General features: G+C 40.2%; 1 protein-coding gene across 5 annotated transcripts in view; it reads right to left on the bottom strand.

Annotated features, from left to right (window-relative positions):
- The window catches only part of PLEKHM3 (pleckstrin homology domain containing M3), a 201,774-nt gene that overhangs the window by 51,888 nt on the left and 125,227 nt on the right, over positions 1-24,659 (bottom strand). For all 5 annotated transcript variants that reach the window (XM_075608512.1, XM_075608510.1, XM_075608513.1 and 2 more), the window contains one exon: positions 11,744-11,807. In XM_075608512.1, the coding sequence (XP_075464627.1) occupies positions 11,744-11,807 (64 nt within the window). The remainder of the gene's footprint in view (positions 1-11,743; positions 11,808-24,659) is intronic.

Raw genomic sequence — 24,659 nt, 5'->3', positions numbered from 1 at the left:
TAGCTGTGCACAATCTCATTGTTGTGACCACAGTAGTAGCAAACTTTTTCTTGCTACATTAGCATTTTATGACAGCTTGTGTGTACTCTCACCTCTGTTATGTATACAATTAATGCATTTCAGAGAAGAGTTGACTGCCAATAAGCTTATGTTCTTTGCTGATAAGGCACTGTTATTAGTTTCAAATTTCATCTTGTATATTATGTGCATTATACTTATTATGTTGCCATTCCTATACCACTGGTTTAGGTGTGCTGATGTAACCCTACACAGGTTCAATCCACATACCACCAACCAATGATTGTGCTAAACTGACCCGCATCACTGTAAACTATCATCATTTAGCTGCTAGGAGTAAATTATGCAGTGAGGTTGGAGCTGTGCCATGGTCAGCATGGCGTTTATATCTAGCTTAGCCCCCACCATCTGATTACCACGTTACCATTAGTTATCACAGTTTTGCGGCTTGCTTTATATTTTGCAATCTTTGGTTGGTTACTAGGTATGCTGTGTTAGTGTTAACACCTCATCACACAATGAGCACATTACTATTAACATATACCAAGTAGCCACACTAATTAGGATCAGTTGCTCTACATATAGTTAGGTCCTATAGGTGGATTAATTGCCAATTATATTCTAGTAGTTGTCTAAGAGTATAACATTCGACACTAGGGCTATACACCTGATAGTCAGCCTCACCAGTACCAGACCTACTCCTACTCATTTTAATTCACTTCACAATTTATTTTTCACGATTCATGGTCATTATATATGTGTAGATCCTTTTTTAATTGATACAATAAATGTTATGTTTTAATAGCCCTGGAGTGCATCTATTAGTGGGTTTCTAGCTAGGGAGGGGGGTGGTAACGCATCCCTTTTTCTAATTTTGGTAATAGAGTTACAATTAGCCCATCTGATGCACCCAATGCCAATCTAGGCATTTTTAGGGCGAAAACCATTTTTTCAAATTATATCATTTTCACTTAGTGAGCAGTACTGTATATACCTTCTGTGTTTTTTTATTATTTTTTTTCTCCCTTCATTGTTCATTCAAAATTTCCCAAGGTTAAGGTGGAGTTACCTTATGGATCCTTACAAATTTTACTAGAAACAGTTTCTTTCATTTGAAGTAACAGAGCACTAGAAATTAGTGCATTCATTCAAAACACACTTTTTTTCTGCACTCATTCATACACTGCATAGAGTTTACTAGATGTGATAAAACCTTGCTACATGATAGCTTTTTTAAATGTATTTGTTAACCTCTGAAGAGCTTACATAAATTTGCCTGAGATCTCAAGCACAAGTTCCAGTCTTATGTCAAAACCCACTTCACATACGGCTAACGGAGCAGGGTAACCAGCCCTTCAACACACCGATGTGTGTAAAATGTTTCCCATTCACGTAAACATCTTTTAATTGCTCTGAAAAACATTTACATCAGACAACGAGATCAATGGACTATATGGACACATGCTAACCACGCCGTTCTCTTTCATCTTTTGTGCAGAGATTCAGGTGCCAGCATGACTGCAGTTCCCAAGGCTCACAATGGTGGGAGAAGACCAAGTACAAGTAGCTAGGACAGCTAAATGTATCAAAGTGGTTATCTACACAGCTGCTTTTGGAGGAATAGTTGGATATTGTAAAACAACAAGGGATTAACCCCATCAGTACTTTAGAGACCAGGCCGGTATTTAAAACAAATCAATGCACTGCACGGCAAAGCCTTGGGTGCCGTCTCATGTAAAACCAAATGCAATTAGATGATTATGTGCATAAAACTAGGTGATTCATTTTTTTAAATGTAACCTGGAAATTCTAGTAAACATTGTAACTTTAAGTTGAGGCTGTGGCTTAGTGTGCTTATATCTGCCTATGGTTGCTATGTGTCCAGTATTGAACTGGACTGTCTTGTATCTTGACACTCTGTCCAGTAAAAAAAAAATTAGGGGAGGGGGCTGAAAGGATGAGGGGATGGGGGTGAAAGGATGAGGGGAGGGTGAGAGGAAGAGGGGAGGGGTGAGAGGATCAAGAGGGGTACAACAATCTTGAATCTTTTTTTTTAAATTTCACTTCAAGTGTGTAACAATTTGCACCGTTTCATATTCTGTTTTGTTAAAAAGATTCTGGGGAGGGCGCTATATTTCCCCCCCCCCGAAATAGAATATGAAATGGTGCAAATTGATTCAAATTGGTGCATACTTGGAGTGAAATTTTGAAAAAAATTACGTAACGGTGAGATAATTTATAAATAACATAGCTCCCCACCAACTCTTCAAGGGCGTCACACCTTTAACCATTATTTGCAGTATTTTTTGGAGAAGCCACCTGGCAACACTATATCTGCCTCATCTTTTTATTTTGTGCCCTTGACTGATTTGTGTTCAGACAGAGGAGGTACATGAATATATTTGAAGACCTTATCATTGAGGTGACCGAAATAAGAATGACAATCAAACCATTCCCCAAAAGAAATCTATGAACTTTCAAATATGATTTAAAAATAGTTATATATGTCTGATGTTCTTTTTTTAAAGTCATGAATTTTAAGCCATGAAATATATACCATCATTAGGTCAATATGTTTCTATATGGTGCTGCACTTCTAAAATTGTCAAAGGACAGGGGTGACCAAACTCTTTTATAGTTGAAGGCCAAATTAATAAAAAAAATAAAGTAATCTGTTAAGTGCAACATACGAACTACAATATACACATGGAATCTACATTGTGCTCACAAATATAAACAAGTGAATGTTACTTGTGAGTGGAAGTGCAGCTCTCCAAAAATTGTCTCCTTGTCTGTACAAAAAAGGTATGTAAAGTGATTCAGAGGCGCAAAATCCAACAAGCAAAGGATAAATAGATGTGTACAGATGGCGTGGTGTACTAAAAAGGAGGTTCCTAGACGCACTTTTTTAAATCACAGGGATTGAGATCCAAAGATGGCCACGAAAGAGTCACTACAGAATGTCCAAAGTCCCAGCTTGCAGCTAAAAAAAATTTTTTTGGCAGCTATCTTTTGATGCGATTCCCTCCTTTTTAGGTCCTAATATAATTATTTTGTTCAATTGTTCCGGGGTCCCTATTGAATGGATGGTGGGCCATGTTTGGCCCATATGCTTTAGTTTGGACATCCCTATCATAGGACCTGCCTTTTGGGTTTCACCCATGTAACTAAAGAATGTCTTTCTTTGATTAAGAAATATGAAATAGTTAATGATTTTAATGAAGCAAAAATAAGAAAAAAAAAACAAAGAAGCCCAAAGCTACATCCAATATGACAAAAATATACAGTGAAATACCTATATATCTCTTGAAAAAAGGGTCATTTAGTTAAACCCTTTGGCCAAAGCATTTTAAGCCTGCAAGCCACTTCAAGGCATGATCAAATATTGCAGGTCCGAACACTAACTGATTAAATTCTGATTTACCTCTATAGTTAGAGGAAGAATGATCGCACTGGATCTGTCCCAACCAGCTGCATGAAAAAGAACTGCTTACTTGAAAAATGGGGAGGGGCAAGCTTAAACATTGGGAGGAGCCACTAACCTCCAAAACAGCTGAGACCAGCTGGACAAAGTTTTAGCCTCAGCCAGTAGCACTCCAATTGACACACACACACACACACACACACACACACACACACACACACACACACACACACACACACACACACACACACACACACACACACACACATATATATATTTAATGTGGTCATTTTGGGGTTTCTTTGAGCTTGCTGGGTATCTGTGTGTTTATTAACTTTGTCCAGCTGGTCTCAGCTGTTTTGGAGGTTAGTGGCTCCTCCCTCCCAGGGTTTAAGCTCGCCCCTCCCCACTTTCCAAGTAAGTAGTTGTTTTTCATGCAGCCGGTTGGGACAGATCCAATACGATCATTCTTCCTCTAACTATAGAGGTAAATAAGAATTTTAATCAGTTATTGTTAGGAACTGCAATATTTGTATATTTTTGTCATATTGGATGTAGCTTTGGGCTTCTTTGTTTTTTGTTGTATACATTTAGTCACGCCAAGTAGCACTCCAATTGACACTTATATATAGTAAATTTTGGGGTTTCTTAGAGCTTGTTGGTTATCTGTATAATTTTAATGAAGTGCAGGTTGTATGCATACAGTACTATGATATAGAATATTAAAGATGTTATAGAGAAATATACAGATATTCCAACTATTACACAAATATCGGAAATGACAGAGGTATTAATTATAGTGAACTGAGAACTTTCATGCAAAATTCAAATAAAATATGGGGAATGTGGTTACACAACATACATTAGTATTGTTTTCTGTTGCTTTTGTTCTTACAATCTCAGCCTCTCACTTTTTATAGCGTGAGGTAAAAAAGATAGTCCCCCAATAGATTATACCAATGAATGGCAGCCATTTACTGTATCTAAAACATCATATTAAATAATGTTACACAACTTTTGTTGTTGCTGCTGCGATTAAGTGAAGTATTTTCACAAATGTTAAAAGTCTGTTTCATGTAAGAGAAGTACATTGAGATTGCTAACCAGACCAACATGGTATAATAAACTCTACTGCTGAAAAGAGATGATTAGCATATAACTCCCTAAAAATACACCAGCGACAATGCCAAACTGAGGCTAAGCTGTAATTTGCAAGCATGATAGTTATGGTAAACCCAGGAGTGTGGAAAGCACAGAGATTTCTGAAAAGCAGGATATGGAACCAATGAGACCAATAAACAATGTGGCTTGGACTTGATGGTGCATTTTGTATAGGGAGGTACAAAATACGCCTTCTGGACTCACAAGAAGAAAATGTTTTCCTTTTCTCTATTATTTGAGCTTAAGATGGAGAACATTTGATCTTGATCTAACTTTTGCATTTAATTTCTCATTTGATAGCTCAGCAATAAAATGCAATTTACAAAAAGTATACACTGGTAGTGCAATGCGCACACATGAACGCACCGCACACACAATGCTGAAAACTGTATCTTAGATTTATTTTTTGCAATAAAAGACATAACTCGGGAGACAGAGATTATGTATCTACTGTTGCTTGATATTTCCCTAATACTGTAGCGAAGCATTTTGAACATGTCTCTTAGCGACTATGTATCAAACCATTTTATTTCTATTTTACTGTTCTTGTACCTGCTTGTGATTTTGGAAGAGTTATGGGGAAAAATAGTAGGTGGTAATAAGCGCCTATTATTATAAAAAGACATACTGACTTGTATCTGTGGCTTTTACTTTATTCAACTTATCAGGGGCAAAACATATAATGTTGACACAGAGTAAAAAAGTAAGTATAATATGCATCTAATCGCAGAACAGGAAAAGTTCAATTGGAATAATCTATGGGTGTGTTCCATTGAATCTGCCTGTGACTTAGTCACAGCTGGTGAAAGTTAGAAATCTTTGTGCAGGGGCAGCATAACATTATATTTGCTAGACTTGGCTTGGTCGTGATAAATTGTGCAGGGAATAAAAGGTTCTGCGTGACTCCCTTTACCACACCCACACACTAACACTTCCAGCCACTATCACAAGACCCATCATATCCAGGCAATTTCATCTGTGTTCTATATCAGGAGGTGGAAATATGATTCCTTCTCTTGCACAGTAATTTGGCCTATAGTTGTCAATTTTTAAATATCCATTTAAAACCATCCATGTCATTCAAATGACAGGCAATGGAAAAGAGGTTTGCAAAGAAAATAGGATGTACCAGCACAGTCAAATAGCAATTAAAAAAACACTATGCTAAATATCATATACACCACTCCAAATCATGCCTCATTTCATGCCAGTAAGGCCACAAATGAAATGGTGCCCCATGGCATTGAATGGCAATGTACAGGGCACAACGCTGTGCATACAATTTCTCAGGTACAAGTTCCTGCTCAATTACAGTCTACATTTTGAGTTCCTGGAGCACAAGGAGATAAGGTGACTTGCCCATGTACACTAAAAGCTGATATTTGGGATCTGACTGGGTTTACCCACTCCAAAGATTATTATTATTTATTTGTACAGCACCAACATATTCCACAGCGTGGTACAAGGGGGATACAGAGATTTGATAATTACAAAAACAGAGTTACATACAAATATAAAAAAGGACAAACATGCACAAACAGATAGAGAGAGGTAATGAGGGCCCTGCTTGTGAGAGTTTATAGTCTAGAGAGAACGAGGGACAATGTTGAAGCAAAAGGTAAAGTGGCTGCTCATTTTTGGATGGAGTACACCTCAGGTTGTCCTGCCTGGCAGCTGATCATATTAATATTTAAGGGTGAGGATGTTAGGGGGTGTTGCATGGTGTGACGATTGGTTCAGCCGCACACCTGGTCCCAATGATGGCGCGTAGTAGGGAATTCCAGAGAGAGGGGGCAGCATGGGAGAAGGCTTGTAGGCAGGAGTAAGAGGAGGTGGTAAGGCAGGAGGAAAGGTGGATGTCATGGACAGAACGTAGGGGGCTTTTAGATATATATATATGGGAATGAGGGCTGAGATGTAAGGGAGGAGGGCAGCGTCAATGAGATCTTTGTAAGTCAGAGTTAGGAGCTAAAGATAGTGAATTACTACTGTATAACTTCGCCTGATGGTAGTAGTCCGAAAATTGCATCCTCAAGAACAACTAACAGGCCAGCGCAGCGCAGCGCATACCTATGTAAGCTATCTTAGGGCTGGGACCCGCTGCGCCCGATGGCGCGGACGGCGGCGTGAGCGCAACTCACCATTGCGGTTTAACCTCACGATCCGGTCCCAGTCCCTCCTCACTGCCAACTGACAACGTACTGTGACACGTCAGCCAGCACGGGATACAAGAGAATGGTGTTCCCGTGCGGCAACGCGTCACATGGTACGCGAAGGGGCCAATCATAGACTAGCTCCCATCAACCAATGGCAAGCCAGCTAGTGCTGTGAACCCTGCTTTGTTTTGGTTTTGGCCCCCCCCCCATCATGGCTGCGCCCCCCGACCCGTGTGGCCACGCCCCCCCCCCGCTCCGAAAAAAGTTTACTGCAGACCGCAGATCGCGGTGCAGTGAGTTGCACGTGCCGCCGGCAAGCAAGACAGTCGTGCGGACGCGTGCAACGGGGCCTTAGCCTTAGTGATGATTACAGTTAGGTTAATTAGTTAGTTAAGTGTTAGATAGAGAAATCTTGAAAACTTTTACCTGTATTGTACTTTTAGAATCAGAACTCCCCAAATAAAAAAACATCCAACAGAAGGTAATCTGCTGCCAATAAAGAGATGTTTTGCTGTTTGTTGTGAATAAATATTTAACCAACAGCAAATTAATGTACTCCTGTCTAACTTGTTAATTTGGCTGCAATGCCATGTATCAAGCAGCTAACAGGGATTTAGTGGTGTATTAATACAGGCCTCATTCCTGCCTCACAGTCCATTACCCCCAGGGGCTTGTGAAGCCAGGGATGGCTTGGTAAGGAGTACAATCATCACTAGCGGGGCAGTATATAGGAGCTGTCATGCTTTGTCTTCCTGCTTGTTAAATCCAAATGCTTCTAATTAGTTATCATGCCTGCTAAGGGCCATGTGAACAATTGGACAGAGAGGGGAGGGTGGGAATGGGGGTTGTAGGGTAGACAGACTGCCAAAGCGTCTTTGGCTTCGCCTTCTTTCTGAACCTGGGTCAAGTCTCTGATGCAGCGTGTGTGAGCACAACACTGCGGTCCAATTTTACCATGGGCCAAGCCATCTAGCTTGGAAGCTCATATCCTGCTGTGAGCTTCCAATCAGGGAATAACGTCTGAAAGCAACCAAACAGCATCACCTGTTGATAAACAGCTTCTTTGGTTAAAGGGCAATTGCGCTACACAGAGTGTCCACATCTGCAGTGTCTGAAAGCTCTGCAAGGCACAAAGGAAAGTTGGCTGTATAACGCAAATAAAATGAGGCAGCTTTATGTATTATCCTAGTACAGTACAGCTCTCTTCACTGGAAGAGGGACCAGCAAATCATTGCCAATTAAGGGGTTACAGCTCAGTCCCAACATGGGAGTGATTTCTAATGTAATGACAAAAATATGTTTAATACAGCTGCAGCGGCCGTTATTCAAACAATTCACAGCACCGATTTCGTGTGCTCTGCTGTACTCCACGCAGCAGGAACGCGGCCAATCGCCCCAGGCACCCGCGCTTATTGCGATTGCTTTGTTTGAATTTCATGGATCCTGTTTCTTTGGGTGCAATGAAATGAATGAATTGCAATGTGTACAGTACTGTGCTACGGTGTCAATTTAAGGTATTTAAAAAACAGAACTCTAAAATGCCATTTTCTGCACTCGCGTGTTAAGGCGCTAAGGTTGGCAGACATCCCACGTCATGACATCGGTATACCAATGTACACAACACGTGAAGTATTTGAATAACGGCCGCTGCAGCTGTAGGTTAAAAATAAGGGACATGCCTTCAAAATATAAACTTGTATAAGTTGTCTACAATAAGCAAGACTTCAATTATTTATTTATTTATAAAATGTTTTACCAGGAAGTAATACATTGAGAGTTACCTCTCGTTTTCAAGTATGTCCTGGGCATAGAGTTAAAATGACAAATTCACATGGTTTGACATGGTTACAAATACAGTTACATAAGTGAACAGGGTATACATTATATACAAGACATTGTATGCACAGTTAAAGATAATATATATTATGGGCGTATGTAACAGTTACAGACCAGATTAAAATGTGAGACAGCTTTGGTTTTGAAAGAACTTAAACTGGTGGTGGATGTGAGAGTCTCCGGTAGGTTGTTCCAGTTTTGGGGTGCACGGTAAGATAAGGAGGAGCGGCCGGATACTTTGTTGAGCCTTGGGACCGTGAACAGTCTTTTGGAGTCAGATCTCAAATGATAAGTGCTGCATGTGGTAGGGGTGAGGAGCTTGTTCAGATAGATGGGTAGCTTTCCCAGAAAGTATTTGAAGGCAAAACAGGCAAGGTGAACTTTGCGCCTAGACTCAAGTGATGACCAATCTAGTTATTTGAGCATTTCGCAGTGATGTGTGTTGTAGTTGCATTGGAGAACAAAACGGCATATTGAATTGTAGAGGGTGTCAAGTTTGCTAAGGTGGGTTTGGGGTGCCCGATTGGAATTGGCTAAGGAAATTTGTCTTGGTATAGTAATCGCTTATTTGGGAGTGAACACATTTTCCATGACTTTGTATAGTATTGAAAGAAGAGAGATTGGCAGGTAGTTTGAGACAGTGTTTTTGTCCCCACTTTTGAAAATTGGGACAACTCTGGCAGTTTTCCAGGTCTTAGGGATATGGCCTGCAGAAAGAATAGAGTTGACTATGAAATCAGATTGCTATTGCCCTTGGGTTTTTGATTTACTTTTCTCTCAGTCAATACAACTAGAAATCTAGGATAAGTGTCTCACCCAGTTAAAGGTTGGACTTGATGGACATATGCATTTTTTCAACCAAAACTACTATGCTTCTATGTTACTACCGCAAAGTTTGTGCATATATCTTCATGGTACCGAGGCTTTAAATGTTTGTTTCAAATAATATCCCCAATATAGTGCCTGGTTGTGGTTCACTGAGGAAGGAGTTGAGGAAAACATGTTTAATAAATGTACCATGTGAATAATATTAATGAAATAATTTAAGCTCGTCTATAATGGATATTTCAATGAATTTCAATGAATGTTATAAACACAACACAATTCAAAGGCGAATGGCTTCTATTTATTTGACTTGGCAAACCCTGGGAAACCTCACAACACTTCTCAGAGGCACATATGAAAAATTGTCTGCAGGCTGCTGTTCGTGGATGCTAAATCCAATTTAAACCATCCACCCGAGCAGATTGAGTAATTAATTTTAATTTCCTCTAAGGGATGATCAGGATTGTGTGCAGACAGACCAGTGAAGAAAACAGTTCGAATAATCCTTTAAACAAACAGATACATAAAAGTCTAGCGTGCCTATTCAGTATATCACTCAGGAAGATTTAAGGGTGGGGATGAACTAAGCTCCCTTAAAAGAGATATCAAAATATGATCTCAAGTTAACTGCAGTTAATGCAGATCAATAATCTAATACTCTTAATGGAGCTTCATGAATCCAGTGCACATATCCATTGATATTACTGCAGTTTAAATCAAGGGCAAGACTGTTTTATAGGAGAATATTGAATAGGAGTCAATGTATCTAGCTAGTTCCCAGACTGGACAGTTTTGTTTGAATTAAACAGAAGCCAAAAAAACAGTAGTTGATAGCATGTGTTGAGGTATTTACTAAGCTTAATTTTTTTTCCACGTTTGTGTCAGGAAACCATATAGGGAGTGGTGATTACACGCAGTGCATACAAAATAGAAAAGGCCCCGGAACTACAGTTTGCAGGCAGGATTTATATTGTACTAAAAAGTAATAATCTTTTTGTTTTGCAGACGTTGAAACGGTGCACTCCTAATAGTAATATTAGGGTGATTGAAAGTTAAACATTGTACACCCCGTGTATAAAGAAAATGACAAATAACACTTAAGCCCAAAGTTACAAAAATGTGCTGAGCCTAAGGCTGCGCTTATAGTGCTGGTGCCGGCGACTGCGACGTCACGCTGCGGTTGCTGGAAAAATCAAATTGACTTGGCTTCCAGCAATCGCGACCAAGCCATCGCGCCGCTTCTACTATGAGCGGACGCAACGGCGGCAATACATTTGTTTTGCTGCGATGTCGGCACTATAAGCGCAGCCTTAGAGGCACTAAAGTCCCACTTGACTAAATGGAACCTCTTATTTTACATACGTCGAAGTAGCCGTTCCAGCAATTACGGCTGAAAATCCCAACTAAAATCAATGAATTATGGTGCATACAAGCACCAAAAAAAAAGACCAATGGACATTGGTACTTTCTTCAAGGTCACTTGCAGGCTGATTTTGCACTTTGGTGTTTTAAATACTTAAATGGAGAAATAGGATGCATTTGATGCACTTGGGAAATGACCCAGACTGCATGACAGAATAGTCCGTCACCGTCAGCTTGATAACCAACAGTTACTGATTCCTGCATATCCAGCTCTTCTACTCCAAAAGGAGTTTACTAAGCAGCTTATTGCCTTTTAAATTCACCTGTAAATATAACAGATTGCTGAAAAGATTTATATTAGCTGAGTGTTAATTGTCTTGCTCAGTGGGGAGGCTGACATACATCATTATTTGCTGCCATTTTTATAGAGCAACCTAGAGAACCTGAGATCCAGCACTTTTTTTTTTATAGGGATCAACAAAAAACTCCTTATAGTGATTATAAAATATTAGCAATGAGACTGGTGTACTTAATGGAAGTTTATAAATGCTTTTAATAACATCTCTTAATTTGTAGCTTTATTTAAAGCTGAATTTAAATTGCATCTTTTATCTTGGATCTTAATTTTTGTTTTTGCTTAGTGTTCTGACGTGTATCTCAACAAAAACACTGCACACACATGTATAAATATACAAATATACACACATATATAAGTATGCATGTAGAAGCAGTGTATGCTGGACGATAATGGTTGCAGACTTATCTAAGACATGCAAATGAACACACAGTAATATTTTCATTATATATATATATATATATATATATATATATATATATGTGTGTATGTGTGTGTGTGTATGTATATGTATATGCATATACATACACACACACATACACACACACATACACACAGTGAGACTATGTTCTACGAATTATTATAGTGTATAATATAAAATATTACCTGCTGCAGGTCTGCAAGGGAATATAGGTGAATCTGCTGAAGAAGATATTCCCTAGGGAAAATTCTGAAAACACAGAAATAAAAGTCGGTTACAAGGTATAACCAGCTAGTTGTTCGTACGTACATACGTACATATACACACACACACATACTGTACATATAATATCTTTTATTTTATTTTATGGCGCCAACATATTCCACAACGCACACGTGTGAGGGAGGCCAATAACATTGTATGAGAAAAGAGTGTATGTATATATATATATATATATATATATATAAACACAAAAAGAAAAAAGAAGGGTCAAAATAAGGGAGCACTCAAATAGTATGTAATAGAAAAATTGAAAAATGGACTTTATTAGCAATGCATCATAAAAACACAAGAGACAAACTCAAACACATACCACATGAAAAACTGCTGCAAAATATCATTAATAATAACTTAACACAAATCAACCCCTAACCTGGAAAGACCAAATAGTAAGAGTTCCAACAGAACATAACAGAACCAGGGGAAAGAAAATTACCCTAGTAGTGTAACAAAGATCGGCCGATCAAAGTATATTTTGCAGCAGTTTTTCATGTGGTTTATATTTTGCAGCAGTTTTTCATGTGGTATGTGTTTGAGTTTGTCTCTTGTGTTTTTATGATGCATTGCTAATAAAGTCCATTTTTCAATTTTTCTATTACATACTATTTGAGTGCTCCCTTATTTTGACCCTTCTTTTTTCTTTTTGTGTTTATTAGTTTATTTGGGTCGGTAGCACCGCCAGAAGGTTACTTTTACCGGGATATCTGGTTTTGGGTATTATTAGGTCTCTCAGAGGCACCATTTCTGTGTTTAATGTATATGTACGTATATATATATATATATATATATATATATATATATATATATATATTTTAAGACAAACTGAGACAATACTCTGACAAGTCTCTGACCCAAGGACCTTACGATCTAGATGTGTGTCATATATATAAAGCTGAAGCCCATTATAACGCGGTGCTCGGGGTCCACATAATGAGACCACGTTATAACCGGGATCGCGGGGGAAAAATGGCCGCCGGAATTAGGGGCGCAGGACTTACCCGCCATCGGCAGCTCTCTCCTCCTCTGCCTGCTTCCAGCTGACAGATTGGCGCAAGAGCTGCGAGCAGGGTGTGTGTGTGTGTGTGTTGTTTTTGGCACATCGGGTTTCTGAAAACTTGGCTTCTGGGTGGAACCCCAGCAGGGGGACTGCTGAATTAGTTTTCTTCCATTGTTTATTTTCATATAACATCGCCAGTATACACAACATTATACAAGGTTAACAAATCTAATATTAGTATGTCAGGGATTATGGAAGAAGGAATGGTCTAGTCATTTGCTCTCCCATACATCCAGATTTCCTAAGTATGGTCCATATTTACTAAGAGGTGCTATTCTATAGACACCTTACAGACAGTTCACTTGACTGGGACATATTTACTTACACTGGCGACACACTTTATTCGAGCTCGGCTAGTCCCACGAATTCGGGTATACCCGGGTGTATTGAGGTTTGTGACTGTTTTCTGCCCGAGTGCATTGGGTTATTTTCCAGGCAGGGATTGAAGCATTTTATTCCCGCTGGCTGCAATACTGCACAGTATATATATATATACTGCATTACAATTCATGAATTTATGCCATCTGGTAGACACGCAAAGCATTGCAGCCTATTAAATCCTAATCATTATCATTTAACAGATCAGCCGCCCGTCAGCCAGGCATGAACCCAGGCTGGGAAGGCAAACACAACGGGGCTTGTCAGAGGTGAGGAGCGGCGCATTCCAGGTATCTGCCAGGTACATACTGGGTATTTGCTCGAATAAAGTGTGTCGGTGCAGTAGTGCAGGGAGATGTTGTATTGATTAGTATATTTAATAAATTATACCCTATGTGTTCTTCAGTACACTTGAAGCAGACACCTAAGTGGTTTCACTTGGGTACACTATAATTTAGTCTATGAACAACCCTAATGGTGGTCTGCTTGCTAAAATATATCACAACCTACAGTGCAATGAATCTACAAGTTGGAATCAAGACAGAGCCCAAAACTGGATACACACATTAGCAGAAACACCATCTAAAATTGCACTGCAATGTACATCTGCCAAGTAGCTGTAGGTGAAGTGTTATAAGGATGATCCAGTCCTGATTTGATGTCCACGTTTGCTGGTCTCTCTGTAGCTTTGGTATAATAGTGAAAGATTTGAAGAAAGACCTACCTGCATCGTTATCAGATTATTGACCTAGAGTTAATTGGCAGCGCCTGCTACAACCTTAAATTCCCTCTAAAGAGCATGCAAGGGTGAGACTGGTAGAGGAAGGGGCCTGAACATGAGCCGGACCCCAATATTCTGCAGGACATGGCTCTCTCCTTCCCCCTCAACCAATATCATTGAGATTTGGGGATTCTGGTCTTCTGGGCCAATATAAAGCTTTTTAATGTACTGCTTACTATCAATGAGACTCCATTGAGGGGGTGTGTGTGCTCGTCCTCTGGCGTCAAATGACCCCGTGGGGTCACGTGACGTCACAATGCCATGTCGACGCAACGTCCCGTGAATTTGATGCTGGAGCAGAGGAGGAGGAGGCGGTGCCAGCAGCAAGACCACACAATCAAGAAAAGCAGAAAAAATGGAATTAAAAAAGGTAGGAGATCTTCAGGAGCCACGATCAAACCGCGTTGTAGCGGATCACGCTATAACGGGGTTAAGTTGTATATATATATATATTCCAGTACTTTGCAGTTTGCACACAGCTTTACTGTAGTGCCACTATACAATACATATACAGTATATATTTATATTTACACACACACAGACACTATAAAAAAAAACTATTCCGTTTGTGCATGAATAAATCCACTTCAGGACCTAACTACCTGGTCATTTGGATAAAAGGTGGCACCTCGCTTTAATGTAACATGTAGACACAAGCTAAGATTCACTACTTGAATCTGAAGCCAAGGGTTGCATGGTTGCATTTTTTTTTTGTAACAAAGTTTTAATGAGTTTTCACATATTAAACATATAACATTAAATCACATTTTTCAGAAATCGCATGGTTGCATTTTAAGTAAAAATGTCACCTAAATCTATGTTTGAAAGATTAAACAGTTTATTTTCCTGATCATCATTGTGATTTGTGAAACCCTCCAGTTGTGTTGGAGAAATATTGATACGTTTTTTTTCTAGCAGCCTTGATCATTGCATCTCTGGAACTGCTACTGTATTCTTTCCTTAGTCTGGGATAATGATCTTCCCTATAAAATGAGCAAAAAGCCCCTGACGTAGCAACGTCACGAGGCCCCTAGAGTGCCAGGCCCCTGGACGTGGTAGCTACGTCATGGGGAACTCAAGAGGTTAAACACATCCAGGCATGTCAACTCTTATGTTTTCTGGTAGACTCACTCACATATTTCAACCCTTTTCAACAGAATGTTACACAAAATAGCCTTTAATAAAGGGTTATGTGACCTTGCACATTAACTTTTTATGCTCCAGAAATTATTTTTGGAAAAAAAAAAAAAGGAAATGTTCCCTTTTTCGTGAACTTCAGCTTAAACTGCACACATCTTTATAGACTTTAGTTGATTCTCACAGATACAAAATTAGTAATTAAATACCATTTTTTGCTACAAAAACTACCAAGTCTCATAGATTCTGGTCACTCAAGACTAACACAGGCAGTGGAAGACCAAGCTGGTTTCCATTTCTAACATACAGCTCCCATCTAAAATCCTGCTCTATTGAATTTTGACACAGATAAGTGCTTGGATAGAGCTTGTCATAAGCATTTGTCAATGTCTTTATAAGATCAATATCTCAGCATTAAATACATTATTGGCCCAGGCCTGCCAGACACTAACAGGGAGGTAGTGTTTTCATCCTGAATCTGGTACGTTCAGAGCGGTACTGCATCTGTACCACAGTGATTCGATTTAGCTCTACTTTCCTAGGTTTAATCTGATTTAATACACCAATTATTTGCCCTTTATAGTTCCAAAAGCGGAGCTTTCGCTTCAAACTCATGACAGCATTTTATTTAGCGTTTCAGTTCTCTGTCACAACAAGTCTGAGATAAGTGAGGGGGAAATTAGTAATATGATTATTTGTACTGTAAAGTTGCGGTTCTCTCATCATGTGGATACATAGAGTATGGACATTGTGTGAAATATTAAATATTTCTATATAAAATGGAAATAGCAGTTTTACTCCAGTTGCTCACCAGTGGGACATCATTTCTCATAACCCGATCATTCCATAAATGATTTAAAGATCTAAATGCTCAATGGAATGTTTAAACGCACCCAAGAACGGAAAACATTTGAACTCAGAATGATAAGACTCTTTGACACCAAAACAAGAGGACTTAATGCGGATATGGGGTTTCTCACACCCTATCACAATTGTTTGTAATTATCCTGCCTGCCTCTCTGCCAATGTTCTTATCCACACACTCCCCCCCCCCCCCACCCAGAACCCCTTCATGCTGTTCCTTTTAACTATCAGACAAACCTCTCACCTCACCTTATCTACATCTATGTTTTTTCTTCTGCTTTCCTAACCTCTGTTTCAGCCTTAGATTCTTTTGTAAACCAGTATTGTTGATCTGAGGAAGAGAGAACTCTCGAAAGCTTTGTCCTATGACATAAATTGTTAGCATTCAGCATTTGCAGCGCTTTCTCCCCCCACCCCCCGGTCCCCATGGCTGCTGCCATGGCGTGTCCCCCTCTGGCCCACATTCCCCTCGGGTGCCCATGCGGGTGGGGAGACAAGACCGGGGGGAGCGAAGGGGGGGGGGAGCAAAGAAGGGGGTGGGCGATTGGGGGAGGCCGGACACCGGACCACACTCATCCCAGCCCTGCAGGCCGGACACCCTGCTTCCCTGCGCATGAACATGGGGATCTCCGGCCAGAGTATACCTAGATTTAACCTACCAGACATATCACGATCATTAGTTTTAGTTTGGTCTTCGATTGAAACCCCTTTAAACAGAAACTTTAATACATCATCCCAAGGGAGTATATGTCTTGAAAGTTTGTCAGTCAAACTAATAAAAATGTATCACTTACAATTTACTTGTTGGAACAGTATTGGTTGAAAATGTTTATAGTTCTTTTTCCAAATATACCTATCTAGAGTTGATATTCTAAATACGTGTTCCATTATATAGATTCCTGGGTCCTTAACCAAAAGATTCTAGGCCATCTGGAATTCTTCAGAATTGGGTACTATTCAAGCAAGTGAAGCTCTTAGGGTTTGTGAGAATACAAATCGGTCCCAGATTAATTACGTCTAAAATTGTTGCTTTTAAATCTGTATCCTCCCTTAATTGTGGCAAAGTAACAAACCTCATCTAAACATTCTAAATATTGGTCTGTCCATTATAGTGTCTACATTCTAAAAACTCTTATTTTTAGAAACCTCTTTTTACCATTTCATACAAAAAAACATATAGCCATATTTCCCAGCATTTTCTATTTTGAAGAAAGGATAATGTCATATAATTTGTTTAGGGCACTTTTTAAATGGATTTACAAGAATGTTGTGATCATTCCATCTTCAGAGTTTCTTTACCCTTTTTCAGGGTCTTTAATAAAGCAGGATGCGTTCTGTGCCCCAGATTCATCAAGCGCCCCGTACGAGTTAGCGCACCCATTCTGGCATTAACTCCAATTGACTTGAACCCATACTGGCACTTTATTCATCTGGACATATGTCCTATATTTGGCGCACTACTCAAAAGGCTTCCGAGCCTTCATTGGAAAAACGATTTAACATATGCAGCATAAGACTAATATTCAAACAAAGTGACACAGAAAGAGGAAACAGATTGAAAGGGTTGGAAATCTTTAGGCAAAATCATAATTTTGCTGCACATTAATTTTTTATGGGTGGCACCTAACAATATATTCTGCTTTAAATCAACATTGTAGATTTATACTAAGACTAGGAAATCCGCCTCTTTTTGTTATGAGAGATACAGATGAATTTATTCAATATAAATAATTCTAATTAATTACAGATCAGCAAAAAACTATTGTATTTGTGTGTGGCCTACAGTGGGTGCAGTAGTAGAGCAATACTGGAGGAATGATGTGGCTCGGGTGGGAATAGAATTTTCGCCTTGGAGGAACGTACTGGTTAGACCCACCCTAGTACGAGAGATTATTGAAGTGGAGGAGAGGAGACAGGAGGAGGCTGCAAAGGCGGGCAAGAGGTAAGGAGTCGAGCTGGAGGCTTATTTAAAGCGATTGGGGGATGAGCCTACAGTTCTCCCCACAATCACAGGCCTGCAGCCTTAGGCCTCGTCCATGCTCCCTGCTGGCGTGCTGAGGGTGCTTTCCCTGGCCTTGCGGTTGCTTACCACACGCGCTGTCAGCGGGTCGTCAGGGGGCGGGCCGGGGGCAGGCGCGTCACTGGACGGGGGCGGGCCAGTGACGTCATGGAGCTGGTTCGCCCTCATTGGGCGAACCGCTCACGTGACCGGCCTGTCGCGCTGGCAATCGGGGGAATTTTAAATTCCCCTAAGACCTGCGCTTCCGCAAGCGCGCGGAAGCGCAGATGAGCCTCTACTAAAGCCGCTCTAATTGCGACTGTAGGGGCTCAAGCAGTAAACATGGCCGAGGCCTTAGGCTGAGGCCCCGCTGTACGCGTCCGCACGGCTGCCTTGCAAGCAACTCACTGCACCGAGATTTGCGGTCTGCAGTGAACTGTGACGCTCGCTGGGGGGGGCGTTCCCAAACGGGTTGGGTGGGCGGGGGCAATGACGAGGGGGGGCGCAACACACAACACACATTTCCCCCCCTACCTTTTGGGAGGGGGGGGAAAGAAGGGAGGGAGAGCCATGCACGGCTGCCTCAGACTTCCCTCCCAAGCCGCCTCCCTCCCGTAGCTCCTTCCTCCTCCCCTCCTTCGCTGACTCATACAACACGTGACGCATCAGCGCTTCTGATCACCAGAAGCTTGCAGCATCGGCCGGCTGACGCATCACAGCACGCAGTCAGCCACGTCGGAAGGAGCCAGCAGGGACCTCCAGACTGGATGAAAGGCGCCGCCGACCGCAGTGGATCCTTAGCCTTATAGTTGTAGAAAGTCAGACTGTAACCTTTTTTGGGTTAAGGAACGCTATAATTATAATGTGAAATCCTTAGAAAACCCAACCCTCTCTAATAGCACGCCTGAGATCAGATGCATTGTGAGGAACCCCAACCCTCTCTAATAATTTGAGATCAGATGCACTGAAAGGAACCGCAACCCTCTGTAATAGCGCATCCGAGATCAGATGCATTGTAAGGAACCCCAACACTCTCTAATAACGTGTCTGAGGTCAGATGCATTGTAAATTCTTCTGTATTTGGTACAATTTTGAAATGGCCTGAAAATTGCAGCGAACCCTTTAGGAATGCCCGGGGAACGCAAGGGTTCCTAGGAACTCTGGTTGAAAAACACTGCTCTACACATATATAGGGATTTATATATCAAGCACCCAAAAGTGATGTTGGGAGGCATTTGCAACAAGCATGAATGTAGCAAAGTATTTTGTAGCTTGTAAAAGTGATAGAAGTAATATGGTTAATAGAAAGGGCAGGAATTACATCCCATGCAATAATATTATGTACTAAATCTGTCTGAAAATGTCTAACCCGTCCACCTACCCACAATTTTTTTTGCATGACTAGCAGCGGCATAAGTATAATTTTTGGGCTCCCCTTCAATTTTTTTAAAGGGCTCCCCAAATAAATCTAGTTTCAACTGAAGCCCCCTCTCTTTCACTCTCCCCCCTCACGAACCTCGCCCTCATTCCCTGCTATTTCTCTATCTCTTCTCTCCACATACTCAATCCCCCACTCGATTCCCCACTGCCTCCCACTTATTCCCCCCCCACCCCCTCTAAGAATTGTACTTGTTGTGTGACTGGGGAAGCCTCCGAGTCTGGTCCAGCATTGGTAAAGCTGGGGCCACACAACGTGGATGTTTTGCCGTGAGGCCTGGTCCGACACCCACACAGCAAACAGAGGCCCGGCAGCCGGACTTGCCAACTTCTAGCCCTTGTGCACTCCTCTCTCCCCTGCTCCCCCCCCCCAGGTGGTCCCCGGAGCTGAACCATTTATTTCAGCTTCACAAACCCCTTGGTTCTCGAGATACATACAGCAAAAGGTAGCACTGATAAATCTGTGTATTAAATCCCCCACGTTATCCGTTGCAGCTTCCTCTTGGCCTATGTGACGCAGAAGATTTAAACCTCCATTAAACCTCCATTTTGTTTCCTCAAGAAAGACGTATTGGCACTACCATTACATGTATTTATCTCGGGAACAGGTGGGTCCCAGAGCTGAAAATGTCGAGTTTCTACTCTGAAAAACGTCTACTCTGAAAAAATTTTTAATTTTCAACTGGTATCAATTGATTGGAGGTTGGTCGCCCCTCCTCCCAGGGTAAGCTCACCCCTCCCCTCCCCACTTTTTAAGTAGCAGATTTTTTCCATGATCCTGTGCAGGTTAGGTCCATTGTGGTAATTCTCCCTCCACTGCAGAGGTAAATAAGAATTTTCACAGGTAGTGATAGGACCTGCATACAGGCCATGCCGTGAAATTAGTGCAGGCTTATAACGATTTGGCCAAAGGGTTTAACTAAATCACCCTTACTCGTGAGAATACTAACATTTTATTATTTAACTATGTATTTTGTCACATTGCATGTAGCATTGGTTATTTTTGTCCTTTGTTGTATACATTTGGCCACGCTCAATAGCACTCCTTTTGAGACAAATATATATATATATATATATAAATATATATATATATATATATATATATATGAAAAGAGAGAGCGCGCACGCCCCATAGCATAAAACTGTACATTTGGCCACGCTCAATAGCACTCCTTTTGAGACAAATATATATATATATATATATATATATATATATAAATATATATATATATATATATATATACATGTAGAGGTATCAGTACCGTGTTAGCCGAGATATATATATATATATATATGAAAAGAGAGAGCGCGCACGCCCCATAGCATAAAACTGTGTATTTAATATTAAAAGGGAAGGGAGGATGGGGGGGGGGGAAGAAACGCACTCACAAGAGTAAAATGACAATAAAGCAATTTGTGATAATATCACCACCATCCGGTCTCTGTGCTGCAAAGGTCCGCAAATATAGGCTCCCTCAGGGCTGTGTGAAGAAGTCGTAGCTCACCGGAGGCCGGAGGTGTAGTTTGCCGACTCGAAATCAGTCCACGAGGTCCCAGAAATCACCTCTCCACCTTGAATGGCCGCAGTATGAATCTCGCGCTTGATGCGGCCTCGTGCGCGTGCGCAACGTCGTAATGACGTAATTGCGCAGAGTCCCTGACGCGTTTCGTCACCAGAGGGCGACTTTCTCAAAGGGCTGATAATAGAGAGAACAACGTTCCTGGATACTTATAGCCTGTTGGTTGCTTAGCAACCCATATTAAACAACATATATTAACCCTTAGTGTTCTTTTTGAGACTGACAGTCCCATGTGAGGTGGGTCATGTAATACCTGGCACAAGTAGAGGATATGGATAATAAACTTTATATATATATATATATATATATATATATATATATATATATATATATATATATATATAATTATGATGGGAAGAATTAGATGCTATAAGGAAGCTATGAGTAACCTAGATTTTTAATAAATGAATAAAGAATACTATATAGATTATATGTGAAAGGCTAAAATAAATTTGAGTGACTAATATTGATTATACAAAAACCATCAATAAACATAACAGTGACTCCTAAATTTTCGGGATGAATAATAATCAAGAGATAAGGTGAAAAAATAACCTTTCTGCCAGTTTCAATTCCCACCCCTACTTCCCTTCCCTCCCTTTTCCTTTCCCCTTCCCCCCCCCTCCCTTTCCTACCCCCATTTCTTCCCTCCCCTTTTCCCATTTCCACCCTTCTTTCCCTCCTATCCCACTATTCCCCCCTTCCTTTCCATCCTCCCTTGCCACTGTTCCTGGATTTCTCTCATAAAGATCATGTTTTCATCATTACCAAGTTTTTATTTATTTAATATATTTTTCGTCAGTTTTTATTATTAAGCATTTTATTTTTTATTATTCTACATTCAGTTAATTTTATGCACTGTTATGTCCTTGTCTTGGTTGCTTTTTCTTTCTCTTTCTCCCTGCCTATGGGCCCCCTTGATACTATTCATTGAATAATGGCACTTAATCTGGGGCCATTCCTGTATATGGATTCATATGTAGTTAGTCTCTGATCACAATATTTATGGGTACATGTGTATGTGTGTACATGTTTATATTTATGCATTCACTATTATATATTTAGGGTTGGTTTTTACCTCATTTTTGATGATTATCATTCTGTATACACATGTACACATGTGTATATATATATATATGTGGTTTTTGGAATCATTTAGCTGTTAGGTGAATATTTTGAACTTTTTTGTTATTTTATCCATTTATTTTTTATTTAAATAATACATATTTCTTTAAATAATACATATTTCTTTTAATTCATTTTATTAGTGTATGATCTTTTGTTGGTAATATTTATACACTCTGGTTGTATCAGCAGTGTTGATTATGTTTTATATCTTTATATATTGTATGTGTTGATGTTGTTTATTAATATGTACATCTGTATTGATGGGTTTATATGTGTATATTGTAACACTGCTAAGCAATTTAGTTATTTTTTCACCTTATCTCTTGATTATTATTGATCCTGAAAATTTAGGAGTCACTGTTATGTTTATTGATGGTTTTTGTATAATCAATATTAGTCACTCTAATTTATTTTAGCCTTTCACATATAATCTATATAGTATTCTTTATTCATTTATTAATTATCTAGGTTACTCATAGCTTCCTTATAGCATCTAATTCTTCAAGGTGGAGAGGTGATTTCTGGGACCTCATGGACTGATTTCGAGTCAGCAAACTACACCTCCGGCCTCCGGTGAGCTACGACTTCTTCACGCAGCCCTGAGGGAGCCTATATTTGCGGACCTTTGCAGCACAGAGACCGGATGGTGGTGATATTATCACAAATTGCTTTATTGTAATTTTACTCTTGTGAGAGCGTTTCTTTCCTCCCCCCTCCTCCCTTCCCTTTTAATATTAAATACACAGTTTTATGCTATGGGGCATGCACTCTCTCTCTTTTCTCGTTTCTAGACACCCTTGGATGTGGTCCATCCAATGTGAGAGCAGCCGGAGACCCCCATATCAGCATCAATCATTTATCTTATTCATGGACTAATTTCAAGGACTGGTTGGACTCTTTACTTTTCTTTTTACACTGTTGCACTTACACATTGTTTATTTTGTTAAATTTATTGTGTTATATATTTTTGTCTATGTTGATATATATTTAGATCTAGTTACACATAGTATATTCACACAATTTAGCTTTATCACTTTAGTCACCATTGAGGTTCTATATTAGTCATACTCTGGCGCTACTACCTTTGTTTATATATATATATATATATATATATATATATATATATATATGAAAAAATCATCTCAGTTGGCACACTGTAAACATAGGTAAGATGCTGATGCTTGCCCCATATGCACATGTAAAAAGTAGAATTTACCAGATTGGAGTCCGGAAAAAACGAGACAGCACACAGTCTTAGTAGTTCCAATGCAGATGTAATCAAAGTAACATGGCACCACCTCCAACGTTTCGGTACACTCAACGTGACCTTCCTCAGGGACGTGCAATAAGTGAATGCTAATCCACCACCTTATATACCCAAACAAATCAAAATGAAATCAAACTCACCCGTGTAGGAGCAACATTGCCCGCGAAACCGCGCTGCTGTGACACGCATGCATCTGCTGGAACGCATCGCCATCTTGGATTTACCAAAACCTCCCTTTCAACTACGGTGGCCTCAATGGTCTAACTATAGGCACGATCGCGCATGCGCGGACTCGTCTTGTCTCTCTGGGTCGTGACACGCAATGTGCTGCTGAAACGCATCGCCATATTGCTTCCCAGCGTAGTGCACAGTTAACCTAGCTACGGTGTCCCGAATGGTGCATATTGCCTATATAGTGGCGGTTCGCGCATGCGCGAACATACCCAGGCAACTCAATGCGCAAAATGTAATATAGCGCAGGCTCTTTATTCCTCAAGGGCTGACCCCACTATATGCATAACGGTACCCATATATGAACAAGACCTCAAGGACCTGTATGAGGATCTGTGATTACAAGTGCCCAAACTACATAAAGCAAGGCACCTGGCCGATGGGACCATTGGGGAGGATATGATATGTTGTCACATTAAAGCATATTTGAATGTATTTGGTTGTTTGCTTGATCATATATACAGAGGGACCCGTTCCAGCATGAGGACGCATAGCACACACAGCTACCTTACAAAAACCAATAAATTAAACAACAAACATGTGAAATGATGTGTGCATCACTGTAAGATATATTGTTATCAATGTCCCACTATAATAAATACTATAACTACAATGACTAAAATAGTCTAAAATCGAAAACCAGATACCATGTATGATCACACCCATCTCTTCCTAAATAGAGTGACCAATGGGCTTTTAGTATATATGCCCAATGAGACAACATGTAATTAACAAGAGTGTGTCTATCCAGAGCCAACATTCATACTGTACTCCTTAAGCAAACTCTGTCCTAAAGCCAGCTTATAACCGACAGGACATATTTACACGACATGTCACATATTTAGAAGTCTCATATACACCATGTAGTATCTACGATCTCGAAGCGGGACATAGAACAAACTTGATGCACACACCAACACCCTAGGGTGAAAAAGTGAAAATGACAATACAAGGGCACATATG

The sequence above is a fragment of the Ascaphus truei genome, chromosome 7 (genome assembly GCF_040206685.1).
Source record: "Ascaphus truei isolate aAscTru1 chromosome 7, aAscTru1.hap1, whole genome shotgun sequence".
In the NCBI taxonomy this organism is placed as follows: domain Eukaryota; kingdom Metazoa; phylum Chordata; class Amphibia; order Anura; family Ascaphidae; genus Ascaphus; species Ascaphus truei.
This window is presented reverse-complemented; position numbering and strand designations above follow the sequence as displayed.